This window comes from Grampus griseus (assembly GCF_964374135.1).
Source record: "Grampus griseus genome assembly, chromosome: 12".
NCBI lineage: Eukaryota > Metazoa > Chordata > Mammalia > Artiodactyla > Delphinidae > Grampus > Grampus griseus.
In genome coordinates, this window is record NC_139006.1 from 22,342,328 (window position 1) to 22,362,501 (window position 20,174).

The 20,174-nt window shown below is 43.2% G+C and overlaps 1 protein-coding gene across 5 annotated transcripts in view; it reads left to right on the forward strand.

The window, feature by feature from the left end:
* Nucleotides 1-20,174, forward strand: part of NF2 (NF2, moesin-ezrin-radixin like (MERLIN) tumor suppressor) — a gene marked incomplete at its 3' end in the record, with an annotated part of 78,623 nt that overhangs the window by 21,853 nt on the left and 36,596 nt on the right. For all 5 annotated transcript variants that reach the window (XM_082668099.1, XM_082668098.1, XM_082668097.1 and 2 more), the window contains exons 2-6: nucleotides 3,882-4,007; nucleotides 5,951-6,073; nucleotides 8,041-8,124; nucleotides 17,289-17,357; nucleotides 18,198-18,280. In XM_082668099.1, coding sequence (XP_082524225.1) covers nucleotides 3,882-4,007; nucleotides 5,951-6,073; nucleotides 8,041-8,124; nucleotides 17,289-17,357; nucleotides 18,198-18,280 — 485 coding nt within the window. The remainder of the gene's footprint in view (nucleotides 1-3,881; nucleotides 4,008-5,950; nucleotides 6,074-8,040; nucleotides 8,125-17,288; nucleotides 17,358-18,197; nucleotides 18,281-20,174) is intronic.

The following is a 20,174-nucleotide window of genomic DNA, read 5'->3' on the forward strand; positions in this document are numbered from 1 at the left end:
TGCACCTCGGCTGGTGCTCGGACACAGCGTGTGTTCACTAAATGTTTGTCGAAGGAGTGGACGAATGGGGGTTCATTTTGCTTTACACTTTTGAGCCTCAGGTTTTGAAGTGGTCAAGTCTGTTCTGTCGCACAGCCATCGTTTGCCACGTCTTGTGTGTGCACACTCGGCGGGTGCTGTGGGGAGTAGAGAGATGACCGGCGTTGCTCTTGTTCTGAGGTGCCTACGATCTAGGGAGATGCTTAGGTGGTCACATCACCTTCCCACATCAGCACAGCGCAGTGGACCAGTGATAGAACTGGAGGTGGGTGTGCTCATGCTCTTGCGAGTCAGCAGCACCAAGGAAGGCCCATTGCAACCCAAGACCTCCCATCCTCAGGGTGTCCCAAGAACCACCAGGAGTAACTGTGACCGGTGGTTCCTGTTTGTGAAGAAGTAGAAACCCAAATTAGGAAGACTAAGCAAGCCTCATACATTTGGGGAAGGCATGTTGAAAAGTGCACCCTCATGTAGGTAACAACACATTGGAGGTTAGATTTAGCCCAAGAGAAAAACTTAATGACTAAAAACTAGAACACTTTATTTTGTAAATAGAGCTAAGACTTAAAATCAGGTGTATTTAGGACATCTCTACATGGTTTCCTCAGGCACCCTATCTTGCTTTGTCTAGAACTTAATTACTCATCTGTTTCCCTCAAAACTTGCTGCTCCTGCTTCTCCTGTCTTCCATCCCTCCTCTACTGGAACCACCTGATGCTCAAGCCAGGAATTCAGATGTTTCTCTTGATGCTTTTCTAGTTCTCAGGCTTTCTCTCCTTCGCACTGCCTTCATCAAGGTGGGAGTTGGCCTCCCTTCTGCCCTGCTTGATTCCAGGCTCCTTTCCTCCAACCTGTTGTTAGTGCACATTCTAGAATGCAGGTCTGATCCCATCATTCCTCTGCCTCTGGGTATATGGAGAGTCCTGGTCCATCCCCACCAGGCCCACTGAGTTCAGGCTGTCTGTTTCACCTCTGCCAGATGACATGCAGTTCCCTGTAGAGACCATGACGTTTGTCTGTTTTTAGACTTATTTCCTTTTCTCCTTTAACTAATTCTCCCTTGTTCTTTAAAGCTTTTTCCAACCTGGGTCGTTACTTGAGTCTTCGGCAGGGAACATTCTTCCAGAATTTCACATCCTCAGTGTCTAATATTGCTGGGCACATAGGATGTGCTGTGTAATGCTTGCTGAAAGATTAGCTGAGAGGATGGGGAGTTCCCTGGTGGCCTAGTGGTTAGGATTCCAGGCTTTCACTGCTGTGGACAGTGTTCAATCCCTGGTCGGGGAACTGAGGTCCCACAGGCTTCGAGGTGCAGCCAAAAAAAGGATTAGATGAGAGGAAGCAGAGGCTTTAATTCACATTGAGCTGTAAAGGAGCAATAAATACCGGGCTCTTCTGAAAATGGGTTTTGTTTTAGGGTGGGAGAAGAGTGTTAAGATACCAGTTACTTACTGGAAAAGGTGGCTGGGGAGTGCTGGAGGAGAGCAAGATGAAAGGAACCCCACAGAGCAGAAAAAGAGGCGATCTGGGGGGTTGCCTACCTTAGACCACCAAGAAGAAGGCCAGTTGTCTGCTGTAGCAGGCTGCCAAAGAATGTTTCCTTATACAAAAATGGGACAGGTCTACTGTGGGTAATTAATTACTCAGACTCATTTCCAATTTGACACCCTACAATTCTTAAAGTTGAAAATATAAGCCAGGCATTCTGAATCGGTGTGAAAAAATTTACCCTCTCTTCACTTTATTGCAAGCTCCACAGTAGCAAAGACATTGTCTCTGCATTCAACAGAGATAATTTTGCATTTTAGAAACAAGGAAGTAGAAAACTGCATTAATACGAGATTATGTTTGAGAATTTAAGCTCCCAAATCAGGAAATCCACTCACCATTTTCTTGGTAGCTCTCGTTTAGATGTACCACACACCCACTTGCAGACAGCCCCTCGTGCCAGAGCCCGCCCTGCCAGAGCCCGCCCTGCGGTGGCCGTGAGTTATGGCGGATTGGGGATCATTACCTTGATCTTCTTGGCCCTTGGGTATTTCACTTCTCCAAGTTAATGTGTGCTCTTAAGTGTTACATTATCTTGTAGCAAAGTAGTCATTTATAATTTATATACTATGTACTGGCTTAAAATAGAAACAAGAGGATAATCAGCATCCTGAAGCTCCTAGTTTTCCAAAATAACATTTCTTCAGTGAAGTCCGCCCGTAGGAATTAAAACCTACCGTGAATTAAAAAACCCTTTGTCCCAGTGTCAGACTGGGACACAGGTGTGCCAACAAGCATTATTAAGCCTTACAAAAGGGGAAGATCATCTTTTTAAAATAAAACATTTTATTTTATTTTACTCAAAATAATTTCTAAAGAACTCAACCTTTGTAGTGTTTCAGGGGCCCCACTGAAGTCACAGAGAGGGGACGGGGGCAGGGCTAGAGCGTCTTTTGGAGAAGGACAAAAGCTAGTCCATATCTCCACCCTGCGTCTGCTGCAGTTTCGGTGTGCTTCCATCTAGGCTGCTTCTTTGCTTTTGGACTTTGAATATACACACGGAGAAGGATGGGCTTTCCTGTTGAGTTCCTCGTAGGGAACACACCGTCCATTCACATATATTAAAAATAGAAGGCCTGCTTGAAAAATCCTCTAGAATCAGGTTTTAGCAAACACCAATCAGATTTTAGAGGTCTAACTTATTTTTTTTCCTTCTTGCTTTTATAAGAAGTCTCTGAACCCTGAACTTCCCCAGTTCCTTTTCATTGTGCATCTTCAGCGTGCCAGGACCTTGGGTGGAAATTTCTAATGAGAGCAGGAGAAGGACAGACGCCCCTGCAGTCAGGTGGTCTTCCTCTTCCGATGTCTGGTGACCTCGTATTTAAATCCACCATCTGTGCCCACCATCTCCGTGATGTGTCTTGTGCTCATCCCTGTACGCAGGTGTCCATTTGAATGTCCACCTGATACTTGGGGGCCACTGACTGGGGTCGAGGCCAGCAGCCGCTATGGGTGGCTGCATCACGGGTGGCAACATTTACTAAGCTCCTGGGTATTTTCTTCCCCTATTATGATATTGAACCTGCTTTTCTGGCCACAAGATTGAAGAGCTGAGAAATGGGCTTAGCAGCCATTGCTTCAGGTCCTTTTGAAAATGAGGCTACGGGATTAGCACACTACGGTATATTCCTGTCTGTTTGTCCCCTGGGTTTCGATACAAGAGTTTGGAGTTGCTGCATGTGGCTGTGGGTGGACACCTCCTCTTTGGCCTTGGTTACACATCATGATGGGGAGAGACCCGTGATTGGACTGGCTGGTCTCTAGTGGTTCTTTTTCCCCATGATTTGTGACGTCAGTTACAACTTCGTACCCTATGTTGCGTTTTAAAAAAAAATCAAGTAAAACTAGTCTTTACATTTTAAAAAGCTAGCCTTTTATAAAAGGGCAGAGTCATGATTAAAAAGAAAATCAACAAGAAAATCTTGAGGAAACGAATGTCTCTAGAAGCTAACCTTGGGTTAATGGGAGAAGCTTGACTCTTAAATGTGGACGTTATTTACCAGCTTTCCTAAATTGGCAGCTTTGGGCATATTAAGATCTGTAAGGAACTGTCCAAGGGAGGTATTGTGTATGCTTTGCAGTGATTAAGCCATTAAGCTCTAATTATTATTTTCCCACTCATGGTTTTGTGTAGGAGGGTTTACAATTATTTAGGAATTCTGTGCTCCTCAGCCATCTTAGCGTCATCCCCATCTTTCAGAACCTGAGGTCGGGGGAGCAGAGAAAAGGTTTTCCTGTGAGCAGATTACCACTTGGGCTCAGCTGTCTTCCCCTGTTGGTTTGTTCCCTTGCAGATGAAGTGGAAGGGGAAGGACCTGTTTGACTTGGTGTGCCGGACCCTGGGGCTTCGGGAAACCTGGTTCTTTGGCCTGCAGTATACAATCAAGGACACCGTGGCCTGGCTCAAGATGGACAAGAAGGTGGGCCCAGACCCTGATGACACCAGTGGGGCTGGCATGAGCTCTAGATTTCCCCTGAGCATGTGTCTAGCTTATTGCTCATCATGGGGCATTATGGGTACACAGCAGAGAGAGGGGCGGGTTGCGGAGGAAGTTATACGGGACAGGATGCGGGCCTAGGGAGACCCCGCCCCTGTTCCTCACCGGCTACCCCGGGGCCTGCAGAACCACCCAGGACTGACCAGCTGCCATCCCTGGCTTCTTCCTTCTTGTCACTGGGTGTCACCTGATTGCTTCAGGCTTAATGCCATTCTGTTGACTGAGCCATGAGTCAGGCTTCGTGGATAGAAATTACTATTGTATTATCGTTTTGGGTTTTTTTCCCACAATTTATGTCTTTGAAAGATTTTCTTGGGGCTCCTGTTCTTTAGGGAATGTTTTAGAGTATTTTTGAGAAACACCATGGCCCAACTCAATTTATTCATTAACATGATCTAAGGAATAAAGAGTGCCCTGGTTCCCGCGGTGAAGGAAGAATGTCTATTTTGTTCTCATGATATTCTGGGGCTTCTGAGGCCTGGTGTACAAGTCTGGACTCCCAGCAGTTCTAATGTGGCTTAGAAATGGATATTGCCTCGGGGAACTGCCCTCTGCGTGGGTTCTTATGTGCTCACAGAGACGCTGTCACCTACTTACCTGCCAACCTATCCATGAAGACGCTGAGAGCAGGGCCATATGTTTTAGTCAGTGACTCCTAAAAGACCCCTGAATCTCTGAGTAAGTCAGTGTCTCATTTTTACCCCCAATTACCCCCTGCAATTGCCTACCTCATTCTATTATCTACTACTTTGCATGATAAACAGTGAAAGCCTCCCGTCTTCTACCAGTTTGACTCTAAACTCAGGCGTTCAAATTGTGTTTACATATGTACGCAGTAATCTGAATCTTCACGTTGGGGTCCCTGCTGGTTATAAATTTCACATGGTAATTCCCAACGATCATGAATGTCCAAGTGCTGCCATGCCAGCAAGAGCGTCCTAGATCAGGTTTATTTTGAATCTCTTGGGCACCACGACCAGGAATTTGGGCAGGAGCCTGCAGAGTTATCTACCAAAGACAGCAAAACCTTCAGTATCATTTTGTGACTCTCGGCAAAGTAAATTTGAAATCGTACCTGAGTGTTGGCCAAATGGATATTAGATTGGGGGCCTCAGGAGCCGTGGAGCCTGCTGCTCAAAGGAAATAAATTATGACACATGTTAATGGAGCCTTGTAGCCTGTCACATGGCATGTTTATGTCCTGAGATGAAATTCATTCTGGAGAGCAGCTGGCCCAAGCTTTCCAGTGGGTGGATGAAATTGTTAGAATATTAAAGGCAGAGTGGTTTACTGGCTGTGCTCAAGTATTTCGTGGGGCATCTCTAGAGGTTCCTTGAAACAAAGGGTTGCCATGATGGACGTGTTTTACTTTTGTTGCTCAGTTAATGTTTAGATGCTTTCACAAATATTTAGTTCATCATCTCTAAGCTCCATTCCAGTATGGACCTAAATGTTGTAGGTAGTCAGCAAGACAAAAGAGTAAAGGAAGATTCCACTACTTGAGAAAATTAAAAAACCTTCAGCCTACCGTAAAGGATAGTGCCCAAGGCCTTTGAGTTATAAATTTCTAGTTTTTAGCTATCTCTGTGGCCTTGAAAACATTTGTGCCTGAATCATCTTAGCTCCACTCACCACTTGGGGATATTGATTAATTTGATTAATTCACCATGTGAAGTGAATGTTACCTCCTGTTATAGATGACTTTGTGAATGCTTCAAACTGTAGAATCACAACCTTTGGGAAATGTGATAAATTTAGAAGGGAGAAAAATGTTTATACACTCCCTGCAGAAGGTCCTTTGATGGTGGCCTGGGAGGGAGAGGGGCGAAACTAGCTTGTTTTTCTTTTGCTCTGTAATTCTGCAGGTGCTGGATCATGACGTTTCAAAGGAAGAGCCAGTCACCTTTCACTTCCTGGCCAAATTTTATCCTGAGAATGCCGAGGAGGAGCTGGTTCAGGAGATCACGCAACATTTATTTTTCTTGCAGGTACCCCTTTCCATGCTACCCCCCTGATCTTGAGAGAACCGCCCCCAGGGGTAGCAGCAGAGGCAGCCTGGGCCAACCCCTCAGATTTGACCACAAATGCCTCCACATTGTGAAAATGTCCTCCCTCTGGAAAGCCAGTCCCTTTGGTTCTATAATGAAAAACAGTCTTCAGGACAGAACTGTACTTGAGTGATGATAATTGGCATCAAATGAAATTGCAAAAGTATAATGGTGAAAGAACACATACAAGTAGCTCCCTAACTAGAAACATCTCTGAAGATGGCTCCTCACTAACTTCGAAGTACTCAATAGTTGCCCAGGAAGTCTAAAAAGAGAGTCTTGCAAAGAGTAGTTCTTCCAGAAATTTAAAATCTGTTCTCATGAAGGCAGGACTTCAGAACTCCAGTGACACTTGGTAAATCCCACACATGTGGTACTTCAAACATCATGTTTCATGCCACTCTTTGTCTATATTGCCTTATTTTCCACCTATTCCCTCATTAGACTGTAAGCCCCTTTAAGGCAAGGCTCGTTGAGTGCACGGTGGGCACCCCGTAAGTAATTGTTCCACCGAATTGAAGAAATTAGGAGATCCATAATTATAGGTTCAAAGACAGCTAGTTGACCATCTAGAGGTGCAGCTAGGGGGACTGGTGTGAGGATGAGAACCTTGTCAGTTTTGCTTGTGTTCCTACTGCTCGCTCAGAGCACTTTCCGAGTTTCACGGTTAGTTATGGTGCTTGGCGCTGGAACGGCTGGTGTGTCCACCATCAGTGACGGAAAAGACCCTAGCAGGGCGTTAATTACATGATTGCCCAGACGTACACATATAGCCTGGCCTCCTATAATTAGTTTGAGCCTCAGATTATTGCATTAAGTAAATATTAAGTTAAATGTAATAACCCCCTCCAATAATTTCTCTTGCACAAAAAAGTTTGCCAAAAAAAGTGTGTGTGTTTGTATATCCCCTCTCCAATATTTTCATGTCAAAGGGAAGCCCGTTTAGTTTTTCTGTAGTGCAGCTTAAAACCGAAGGATTAGAAAGTTGCCCTGCTTTGAATGAAACCACAAAATGACCTCCTAGGCCCCAGAATGTCCTAGCCATATAGAGATGGCTTTCTTGTAAGCAGTGCCCATTCTCCATTTGACTTTGGCTTAATTTCCCCTCCTACTGAAATGTTGGAGCGCTTTCATGGCTGAGCAAGGCAAAATTTACTACTTTTATGAATCTGGTGACTGCTGACGTCTGTGAAAGAGAGCTGGCTTTCCCGTTGTGTTTATTTCAGCATGCCCTCACTTCAGGAGGCTGTCTTGCCTCTATGTCTGGAACATCACCCACCGTACCAGTCTAAGAAATTAAATGCAATGAGATATGTTAATTCAACATTATGGCTTAAGAATTATATTTCCCGGACCTCAAGTGGACTTAAAGGTTAATTGATCAAACTTTATTGCTTCCTTTTTCCTTAGAGCAGGCATATTGAAAGTGATGGGTTTTTTTCCTGCAGTCATAACTCAGTGGCCTCGCTGACTTTGGTCTTGTGTTAAGACTTAAAAGCAGACTCCATTTCCTCTGATTCTGCGTGTGCTCAGCTGGGGCCGAGGCTGCAATCACCACCAGAGCCGCTCCTGACATTTCCCGAGTTCACAGCTCTCCTCCGTCACAACCCAGATGTCAGTCTCTTTTTTTAACTATGAAGATTGTTTTTCCTCTTTGGCATTTGATCACGAACAGAAGAGATTAAGGGTTTTTTTCTGTGTAGCCATCTTACCAATAACTTCTCGGGGACCGAGCTCCCAACCTGTCGGCAGCGGTAAAAAGAAAAAATCGTTCCCTTTGTCAGAAAATCATTAGCAGGCTGGGTTGACAGGCCTCATTAGAACACGCTGCAGTGTCTTGCTGTGACCAACCTGCACGGCTCCTGTCCACACACACGGTATCATGTCTCCCCTGTTGCCCCTTTCAGGTAAAGAAGCAGATTTTAGATGAAAAGATCTACTGCCCTCCCGAGGCTTCTGTGCTCCTGGCTTCTTATGCCGTCCAGGCCAAGGTAGGCTCAAAGAAGAAAAATGCATTCTTCCTGGGCATTAATGCATGTCACAGGATCACACTAGTCATCTGTTTCTTTGGATCTTCTAGGCTTCAGAGACTTTCCCCAGAAAGTGGGATGCTGTGGCACTTGTGGACTTGGGTACCACTCTCACTGTTCCACTGCTGTATCATCTTGTGATAGTGTCTGTGTGTGTATAAACGATAAGTGTACAGCTTGATGAATTATCTGTGTAATCTCACTGTGCACACATGGTTAATTATATTCACCCGGCCAACCTCTCTTTTTATTAACTAGGAAGAATGAGGTTATCGTCTCCAGTTTTGGTCAAACATGGCCTTGGGGTCAGAAAGGCCCAGGTCCTCATTGCAAACTCATCTTCTGAGGACCAGCGGCCCTATGCCTCGGGACCATGTCACACCTTGGGGACTGTCCTGCTTCATCCACCTGGATGGACGTGCTGGCTGTGCTTACGGTCGGGTACTGCAGGCTCTCGGCCCCACCAAGCCCAGCTGAGCTGTCTGGTGACCTGAGAGTCTTTCACAGAGAAATCGCTGCAGACTGGGAGTGGTGGGAGAGGGAGACCACTGGTCTTGTGCTTCTGTCCTCTCTGTTTTTATAAGATGCGCTACAGGGTCTGCCCAGGGTGCTTCATGCCCGTCAGATTTCCGACTTCAATCACATGCCACTTTCTCCTGATCCCTCTGCTTATTACCTTTCACTGCAGCATAAGATGACCTCAGAATTGGGACACCTGGGTTACTTTTGTGATTTTGCATAATCTTTTCAGTTATTATTTTCCTTTTTAGTTAGAGGTATCCATAAAGCCATTTCCCTGAAATTTTAGAGAAATTAATAAGACCCTCAACGTCTTAGCCCACTTTTTGGGGTAGCTTAAGATAATCTCAAAACTGGCCTGTCATTTGGAGGAGAAAAGGGTCTGTATGTGCTCGTCACACTAACAGAAGCATCAGGGTCATTTGATGACTCGTCTAATATTTGCTGAGTATTCACTGGCCTGAGGGGAGGTTGTTGACTCTGTCACTGATACAGACACAAGGTGAGTATCTGCCCTCAGTGATTTGCCCAAGGTCATTTGGGCAATCTTGGGTAAAGCTAAGGGCAGAATTCATGGCTTTGGGATTGCATTTTGTGCCTCCCCTATTCCATTATCCTGACAAATGAGTAATTGACAAAACAGAAAAATGGGCCTTGATTCAACTAAAACATATGCTTCCTTTTATGCTTTGATTAAGAATATTAATAACAGGAAAAATGTGTCCTTTCAATCAGTATCGCCCTGACAGTGATGAAGCAGTTGTCACTTTCATTAAATCTGAGCACTTCCTGGCCCGGAACTGAGCTTCTCTCTAGCACGCCTTCTCCCCGGCTGAGAGGAGGCCCAGGTTCTCAAAGATACTACCTCTCTCTGAAGGGGTAGCCTTTAGTCTCAAAGGCTACATTTTCTTTGCATAAATTTTGGGCCACAAATTCAAAGGCCACCTGTAGAAAAAAAATAACTTTTCAGGGAACCAGCAGATGTTTGCTTAAACAGATTTCACTGTAGGAAAGCCCTCCTAATTTGGATCCTGCTAATTTAGAGATGAAAGTGATTCACAGACAGCATATGGGGTTCATATGGAGGAGCGTGCTTTAACTGTTTTTCCCGGTGTAAATTGTCAGGAACATACAAATAAAGGTAATCTATGGCTTCAAGTCTGCATTTGGGAAACTAAGGATTATTATAACATGCTTCCAGTTTCTAGGACAGCTGTTAATATTAATAGGGTGCCTCTGATTACAATATTGATCAGATCTTACACGCCTGTAGCGTTTTACAGTTTTACAAAGTGTTATAACCTGAATATTTCTTGCAATACTCAATGGAGTCTTTTCTGTAAGCCAAAGAATTTAAGGCTCAGAAAGGACTAATAATTTGTCTGAAGTCACAGTACTTGATGTTAATTTTTTTTTTTAATAAATTTATTTATTTTTGGCTGCGTTGGGTCTTAGTTGCTGTGCACGGGCTTTTCTCTAGTTGCAGCGAGCAGGGGCTACTCTTCATTGTGGTGCACGGGCTTTTCATTACGGTGGCTTCTCTTGTTGCAGAGCACAGGCTCTAGGTGCGCAGGCTTCAGTAGTTATGGCCCGTGGGCTCTAGAGCGCAGGCTCAGTAGTTGTGGTGCACGGGCTTAGTTGCTCTGCGGCATGTGGGATTTTCCCAGACCAGGGCTCAAACCCGTGTCCCCTGCATTGGCAGGCGGATTCTCAACCACTGCGCCACCAGGGAAGCCCGATATAAATCCTTTTTTAAATGGAGTTTGTAGCCCACTTCTTAATGGACAGGATTTGAAGCAGAATGGAGCTGGAGAATGGAGCAGGGGTGAGAACCCTAGTGTCTGGATTGCATAATTTAGCACTTGCTCTTGCCCTCACTGTGAGAGGGGTCTCTGAGTACGACACACTACCTTTCACTAAATTCCAGGTTCATTTATATGGTCACATCAGTACAAACTTTTCAGTAAATCATCCTGGTTCCTTCCATTATATTCCATTTCTTTTCTTCCACAACCTTTCTGAGACAGATAGGAAATGTAAAAGTGTGGTGGGGAAAGTGAATTGAGCTCATTAACACATGGGATGTAATTACTCACAAATGTATTCATTACAGTATTTCAGCTGTTCAACTGATATAGACAGTTCATTCCAAAGCATAAAGAAACAATTACCCTTAAAGCATAAATACAGATATTAATCACATGGTTCAGTTAACAAGAACCATATTTCTTAGTAGGAGTTTAGGTTTTTTTTTTTTTTTTTTTTTTTTTTTTGCGGTACGCAGGCCTCTCACGGTTGTGGCCTCTCCCGTTGCAGAGCACAGGCTCCGGACGCGCAGGCCCAGCGGCCATGGCTCACAGGCCCAGCCGCTCTGCGGCATGTGGGATCTTCCCGGACTGGGGCACGAACCCACATCCCCTGCATCGGCAGGCGGACTCTCAACCACTGTGCCACCAGGGAAGCCCATTTAGGTTATTTTTGAATCAGAAATATAGGCTGGTTTTTTTGGCCCAGTCATGTGACACACCAAACCATCTTGCAATGTCTTAAGCCACCTGTTGGATTTTATATTGACAATTTGGTGTTTGAAATGTGTTCTTATTAAAAATGACTTTGGGAAAGAATGGTATGTAATTCCCCAATCTTGCAGGGCTGGCCAGCAGATTCCTAGTGTTCAGAGAGAGAAAAGACTGGTGGGAGAGGAGGCTTGTTGTTTCCTAGTGCTCTTTGATGCTAGTTAGGGGCAGAGTGCCAAAAGGCAACTAAGAAGTTGGGTATATGTAAAGTATAGGTAGAGTGGCAAGAGTTGAGGCTGGAGAGGTCTGCTGGGGTTCAGATCATAAAGGGTCTTAACTTTATCCTGTGGGGGATGCAGAGCCAGTGAAGGGTTTATATTTTAGACAGATCCTTTGGTGGCTGTGTGAAGGACAGATTGGAGTAAACCAGTTTGGAAACAGGGAGACCTGTTAGAAGGCTGTGGTGGTCATCTGGCTGAGACTGTGGGGTTCCCAACTTGGGCAGTGGTCAGTTGGATGGGAGGAGACTAACTTTAAAATAATCCAGGGGAAAAAATACCCAGGAGGTAAAAGTTGATATAAATGGTACTATCCTCTGCATATTCCCCTTTCTGGGGGGCTTATCCTTTTGCAAATGGGTATTTTCTCTCACTCAGTGTCAATTTTGATATGTATTGTGTTGTACTTGTCGATGTAGCTCATTGATTCTAACTGCTGTATGGTAGCCATTGATGAATAAGCCTAATTTATTTTTCTATCCTCCTGAGGAGGAGGTAGGTTTAGTTTCTGCTGTTTCCCTATTATAAGCAGTGCTTTACTGAGAACTCTTTTATATGCTTCCTTGTGTACCTGTGCAAAAGCTTTTTCCCCTTAAGGTAGATTTCTAGAAGTAGAATTGCAGATATATCCCTGAATATAAAGAACTCTAAGGTTTCTAAGAAAAAAGCAGAAAAATGGGAGCAAAGGATACAAATAACAAGCAATTTATAGAGTATGAGAAAAATCTGTAACTACAAAAAGAGGCTCAATCTTATTAGTAATCAAGAAAAAGAAGAATTAAAGCAACAATAAGGAAACATTTCAAACCCATGAGATTGACAAGGATTAATATAGGATGGATAAAGAACAAGGTCCTACTGTATAGCACAGGGAACTACATTCAATATCCTATGACAAACCATCATGGAAAAGAATATGAAAAAGAATATACATATATGTATAACTGAGTCACTTTGCTGTACAGAGAAAATTGACACAACATTGTAAATCAACCTCAATTGAAAAAAAAAAAAAGTAAAATAAATAAATAAATTGAATAGAAGCTCTGAGCTCATTTCCATGCAGGAATAGACTGAATTGGCATAAGCTCTGTGGGGTGATGGGTATGGTAGGGGCCTGTCAGTGAGGAGACACCCCCTCCCCGAGTCCCCGAAATTCCACTCCTAGGCCGCCACTCTAGAGGAAATCCTGCATAGCGCACCCTTTTCACTTAAAACTGTCAGAAGAGAGTTCTTAAAGTACTCAGTTTTTTAAACTATTGAACTGTATTTCATAGAACAGAGGGGCTGTGGTGTATTTAAATATCTTTTTTTGTTGTTTTGTTTCTGTTTTCTTTTTTTTAATTGAAGTATGGTTAATTTACAATGTTGTGTTGGTTTCAAGTGTCCAGCAAAGTGATTCAGTTATACATGTATGTATATATTCTTTTTCAGATTCTTTTCCGTTATAGGTTATTATAAGATATTGAGTATAGTTCCCTGTGCTATACAGTAGTTCCTTGTTGTTTATTTAAATATATCTTTATTGGTAGATACTTAGGCTTGTTTTTCTTTCTATTACTTGTCTATTTAAATGGGTGCAGTGAACATCCTTGAGTACGCCTGTTGGGGCACATACGAACAACATTTGTCTATGATAAATATCAAGAAGTGGCATAAATGGGTTGAAGGATAGGAACATTTAAAGTTTAGATAATGCTAAGTGAAAGAAGCAGACAGGAAAGGCCACATATTGTATGATTCCATTTGTATGAAATGTCCAGATGAGGCAAATTCATGGAGACAGAAGGTAGGTTGAGTGGTTGTCAGGGGACAGGAGGAGGAAATTAGGACTTACTGCTAATGGGTAAGGGATTTCTTTTTGAGATGATGGAAATATTCTGGAATTAGACAGTGGTGATGGTTGTACAACATTTTGAAAGTACTAAAAACCACTGAATTATATGCTTAAAATTGTGAATTTTATTATGTAAATTTTATCTAAAAAAATTTAAATAGTTATGGCCAAATTGCTCTCCAAAAGTTCCTAATTTAACTTCTACCAATAGTGGTGAGAATATCTGTTTTTCCATATCCTCATCAACAGTGGTTGCTATCAGCCTTTTAAATTTTTGCTAATTTGACAAAAAAGTAGATTTTTTTAAAGTTTTCATTTCCTTGATTACCACTGGGGCATCATTTTCATAGACTTATTGGCCATTTGTATTTCTTTCCTCTGTGAATCAAGTGTTTATGACTTGCCTGTTTTTTCCACTTTATTGTTTGTCTTTTTCTAATTCAGTTATAGGACCTATATATTATGGATATTAATCTTTTATCTTTTTTTACATGTCAGTCCTTTTCGTGTTTTGAGTGACTTTTGGAATGACTTCACCAACTTAATATACACATGTTCTTCTATATTTTATTCTGGTATTTTTATGGATTTTCATTTATAGGTTTAAGTCTTTAATCCATCTGGAATTTAGTGACTGGTGTGCGGTTGGGATCTAACTGTTTATTCTATATATGTATTGATTAGACCTTTATGTTTCGTGAAATCCTATTCAGAGCATTTGGTCTAATTTTTCGTACATATAAGCAGAGGAAAGTATTTGTCTCTGTTTAAGAAGTGACTCTGAGAGTCCTTTAAAAGGTGAACTCCCTTCTTGAATTTAAATTCAATTGGTTTATATCAGGGGTGGATCCAGGTTTTGTGGGCCCTGAAGTTTATATAATTTAGGGTGTTCTTTTAATGCAAGAACACCAAATTATTAATATAAAATTAGGTACAGGCCCATGCAGGTGCAGAGACCTGAAACCCAAGCCTCATTAGCTTCCCAGCAAATTCACTCCTGCTTATGTTATTGGGATGCCTCTGTACATAAAATGAGGAGGAACAGCCATCTCCATCCATGGAGTGGTCTGAATTTCTTTTATATTCACCAGCCACCACAACTTGAGGATTTTCTTCTTCTTTTGTTTTTTAAAAAGACATTTAAGGGCTTCCCTGGTGGCACAGTGGTTGAGAGTCCGCCTGCCGATGCAGGGGGACACGGGTTCGTGCCCCGGTCCGGGAAGATCCCACATGCCGCGGAGCGGCTGGGCCCGTGAGCCATGGCCGCTGAGCCTGCGCGTCCAGAGCCTGTGCTCCGCAGCGGGAGAGGCCACAACAGTGAGAGGCCCGCGTACCGCACAAAAAAAAAAAAAAAAAAAGACATTTAAGAGCAGGCACATACCTCAAGGTGGCTTTAATGTTATAAGTGGAATTAGTCCAGTGGAGAAGTTCCTTCAGCAGTGTCTTTGCCACCTCCCCAGTGCTCAGATGTAGCATTTGATCAGTGGAGTAGCTGGGAGCTCAGTATGACAATGTGGATCATTAATCTTGCAAGCCTTTGGAGCCTGAATTTACAGCTTTCATTTTGCATATCTGCTTGCAAAAGCACTAGAGTTTGGTCAGCACTGTTGAGAGGTTTGCAAGTACAACTCACAGGGCTTTCTTTATCATCCTCCCCCTTTAAGAATCTGACAGGCAAAGAGTAACCAGTATCATCATAAATAACGTAGCTGATGACAGTGATACCTGACTCATTATGAGCTGGGCACCATGCAAAATGCTTACCTGACTGTCTTCATCCTCGTCACCCCCCAGGAGGCAGGCACTGTTCTGACCCTTGCTTTCCAGATGGGGAAGCTGAGGTTTAGAGAGAGGGTGCCTGACTCGGGGCCTCAGGGGATGCTCCAGAGCCCGCCCGCCCCCCGCCCCCCCCCCACCCCGCTTCAAAATCCTCCAAGACAAATGCTCTCGTTTGACAAATTAGGAAACAGACTTGGAGAGTTGACATGACCTGAGTTTTTAATCTTTTGACATCAGGTTGTATTGAATGCTGTGTGTTAATCATAGTTTTAAAATTTTTATGGGTCGGGACTTCCCTGGTGGTCCAGTGGTTAAGACTCCACGATCCCAATGCAGGGGGCAAGGGTTTGATCCCTGGTTAGGGAATTAAGATCCTGCATGCCTTATGGTGCAGCCAAAAAAATTAAAAAAAAAAAAATTTCTGGGTATTTCATTTAATCCCCACAAGAATCCTATAAGATAAATACTGTTGTTATTCCCATTTTACATATGAGAAAACAGACACAAAATTTCTAAGGTCACAGCTAATAAGTGAAGGAGCTGGAATTGAACTTTAAGCAGCCTGCCTCCCATACCCCCTCCCCCCCAATTTCAGGCTCTTACCTGTACTCTCCACAGAGAGTACTGTTAAAGCTCATACAGTTCCTGACTTATTACACCCCCCTGGCCTTTCAGAGATCCAGAGAAACCAGTTTCCTTCATTTTTTTTTTTTTTAAATTTTTTTGGCCACACCGAACAGCATGCGGGAGCTTAGTTCCCCAACCAGGAATCAAACCCATGCCCCCTGCATTGAAAGCGTGTTGTCTTAACCACTGGACCACCAGGGAAGTCCCTCCTTCAAGTTTTTTAAATGAAGAAATGCATAGACAGGGTTAAGTATTTAAGTTTGACCAGTTAATTTTTTAAACTGAAAAAGCAATGCACTACAATTCTGTTATTTGCAAGGTAATTATGAGGTTCATAAGAGATATTAATCCTCGGGGCTTTTATAGAAGGGTAGTATGGGAAAAAGTCATGATTTACAGTTGATGATGAACATCTCTTCAGTCTCATGAGTGTCTGTTGGAAAACTCACCAGAAATCTAATTTAAGGTTCTTTGGGAATGAGGGTAGGCCATGTCCTCACCTAATTTGGTGGGATGTAGAGCCAACAGCCTTGTGCCAGACCTTTCTTTTGTTTTTCCAATGTTGGTGGCAAAAAGGATAAATGTTTATAGAAGATAATACTAAAATACTGAGCTTTGCTGTTTTGGGTCAAAAGAAAAGCCACTGAATGCTGATTGACAAGAGATAGGCTTTGATCGTCTATATATTTTATGGTTAGTTTCTTTTAAAAAATTCCTTCAATTCTGATTATTTCCTGGTCAGACTCACTTTCTAGGAAAGGGGTATTTGTTTGTTTGTTTGTTTTTTTATAAATTTATCCATTCTATTTATTTTTGGCTGTGTTGGGTCTTCATTGCTGCACGCAGGCCCTCCCTAGTTGCAGCGAGGTGCGCAGTTTCTCATTGTGGTGACCTTCCCACTGCAGAGCAGGGAGGGGTATTTGTTTTGAAATCAGAAAATAAACTTCAAGTTATTGTCCCTGGTGAGTACATTAAAATGCAGGCCCCAGAGTGATTTGCTCTGCAGCTTCAGGAAAATCTGTTAACATTTTACTCATTTCTTTGTCTGTACGATAGAAATGACAGTGTTGGCATCAGATTTTTCCAAAGCATTTTTCAGAACCTTGATTGAAAGGTATTAAAAATATTGCTGGCATTATCCCCAGCTCCCACCTATCAATTGGCTCCAATTACCAGCCACTTAGAAGCATTTATAGGTAACACTCTTATCACTGGTTGCTAATCACAACTTACACAGTTATGTTTTGTTACCTCCTTTCAAAAGCTGTTTTGGTAGTGACGGCTTCCTTCAGGAGTTAGAAAACTTGGCCACATTTCTCTACAAATGTCACATTCTTATTAGCATGTCACCCATCCATCCCTTATGGGATTATGCGACTCTGTTCACAGATATAATCAGTTTTGTATTTTCATCCAAGGATAACAAACTAGCAAGGTTGCAATCTTGACTTGTCATCAGAATTAAATTGCTCCCTGGAGCTGGGAGGGACAGAGGCTGAGTCGACCTGTTCAGAAACGCAGTTGTCTTTAGAATCTCAATCCCACGCTCTCCTTTTCCTCTCCTTCCAGTATGGTGACTACGACCCCTCTGTTCACAAGCGGGGATTTTTGGCCCAAGAGGAATTGCTTCCAAAAAGGGTAAGAAGTCAAATTCCCTGTTTGGGAAGACATAACCAAAGGACCGGAAGGAATATTGGACGTAGGTGGCAAGAACATTTTTATAAATGTTTTGTAATCAATCTCGAATAATGATCTCTGTTAAGAACATTAAAAAGCAGAGGTTCGTGGGATTCATTTGGGGTTGCCAGGACAGGCATGGCCTGCGGATGGTCCTTTCTTTAAAGGTGGGGGAGCTCAGTGATTCCTAGGGAGGGGCGTGGAGCAGCCTGAGTTTAGCCTGGGGAAATGAGCTGTTTGCAGCTGCGCAGGCGGGGTGGATAGGGATGAGTGGGGGGCGGGGCATTGTAGCTTTTAATCCTTGGTGGTGTTCGTCTTGTTCATTAGCCTCAGAAGCAGTCCTTCCCTCCCTTTTGCTGCTTCTGATTTTATAGCTCCGCTCCCCTGTCATGTGTGATAAAGGTCTGCTCCTCACCTTCCCCTGACTTTACCTGCTCCTCTGATGATTTCTGCAGAGGCAAAGGCAGCAGCACGTACAGCCTGGCCCGCGGCTGGCCCGAAATTAGTGAGCTCTGCTCCTGAGCAAGGTCCTCCCCCTGGGCTCTATGGCCCAGGAAAGAGGGGTGCTGCCAGGCGAGGGGAGCCCCGCGGCCTGAGAAATGGTGCAGCTTTCCGAGTTGTGACTCAGGTTGAACGGTGCTTATTTACACACCCACCTCTGCATGTGACTGGCTCCCTGTATGTGGCTTTTTAAAAATAGCTTTGCTGTTTTGTAAAAATGATGCATAATTATAAAAATACCAAACAATACCAGAACTTTCTTTGTGTGTGGGTTTTTTATTTTGCTCTCTTTTTTGCTAGGTAATAAATCTGTATCAAATGACTCCAGAAATGTGGGAGGAAAGAATCACAGCCTGGTACGCAGAGCACCGAGGCCGAGCCAGGTGAGGCTGCTTCATCACTGATTTATATTACCTTATGGGCCTTTTTTTCTTTCTTAAGGAACTACAAAACTGGGATGTGTTTGTTGAACAAAATGCAGTACCGAAGTATACAGAAGAAAAAGGGAGAGCTGGCAGCAGTGCTGGTCTTCGGTATTGTGTGTGTCCTTCTTCTGGTGCGTGGGGGCGTGGGTACTTACTGCCTGTCAGGATGTACAGACCTACTGCATTCAGTGCTAATTTATGTTCATTTTAAGAATTCTACTGAGTCCCTCCCATCAGGAAGTGTGCACAAACCTCTTAGATAGCCTCATCCACCAGAGGGCAGACAGCAGAAGCATGAAGAACTACAATTCTGCAGCCTGTGGAAGGAAAACCACATTCACAGAAAGATAGACAAAATGAAAAGGCAGAGGACTATGTACCAGATGAAGGAAAAACATAAAACCCCAGAAAAACAACTAAATGAAGTGGAGATAGGCAACTTTCCAGAAAAAGAATTCACAATAATTATAGTGAAGATGATCCAGGACCTCAGAAAAAGAATGGAGGCAAAGATCAAGAAGATGCAAGAAATGTTTAACAAAGACCTAGAAGAATTAAAGAACAAACACCTAGATGAATTAAAGGACAAACAAAGAGAGATGAAGAATACAATAACTGAAATGAAAAATATACTAGAAGGAATCAATAGCAGAATAACTGAGGCAGAAGAATGGATAAGTGACCTGGAAGACAGAATGGTGGAATTCACTGCCGTGGAACAGAATAAAGAAAAAAGAATGAAAAAAAATGAAGACAAGGCTTCCCTGGTGGTGCAGTGGTTAAGAATCCACCTGCCAATGCAGGCAGGGGACATGGGTTCGAGCCCTGGTCTGGGAAGATCCCACATGCCGCAGAGCAACTAAGCCCATGCACCACAGCTACTGAGCCTGTGCTCTAGAGCCCATGAGCCACAACTACTGAAGGCCGTGCTCTGCAACAAGAGAAGCCATAGCAATGAGAAGCCCGCGCATCGCAACGAAGAGTAGCCCCCGCTCACTGCAACTAGAGAAAGCCCATGTGCAGCAACAAAGACCCAATGCAGCCAAAAGTAAATAAATAAAATAAATAGAAAGAAAGAAATGAAGACAGCCTAAGAGACCTCTGGGACAATATTAAACGCAACAACATTCGCATTATAGGGATCCCAGAAGGAGAAGAGAGAGCAAAAGGACCCGAGAAAATATTTGAAGAGATTATAGTTGAAAACTTCCCTAATATGGGAAAGGAAATAGCCACTCAAGTTGAGGAAGCGCAGAGTCCCGGGCAGGATAAACCCAAGGAGAAACATGCCAAGACACATAGTAATCAAATTGTCAAAAATTAAAGACAAAATTATTGAAAGCAACAAGGGAAAAATGACAAATAACATACAAGGGAACTCCCATGAGGTTAACAGCTGATTTCTCAGCAGAAACTCTACAAGCCAGAAGGGAGTAGCACAATATATTTAAAATGATGAAAGGGAAGAACCTACAACCAAGATTACTCTACCCGGCAAGGATCTCGTTCAGATTTGACGGAGAAATCAAAAGCTTTACAGACAAGCAAAAGCTAAGAGAATTCAGTACCACCAAACCAGCTCTACGACAAATGCTAAAGGAACTTCTCTAAGTGGGAAACACAAGAGAAGAAAAGGACCTACAAAAACAAACCCATAACAATTAAGAAAATGGTAATAGGGACATACATATCGATAATTACCTTAAATGTGACTGGATTAAATGCTCCAACCAAAAGACACAGGCTTGCTGAATGGATACAAAAACAAGACCTATATATATACTGTCTACAAGAGACCCACTTCAGACCTAGGGACACATACAGACTGAAAGGGAGGGGATGGAAAAGGATA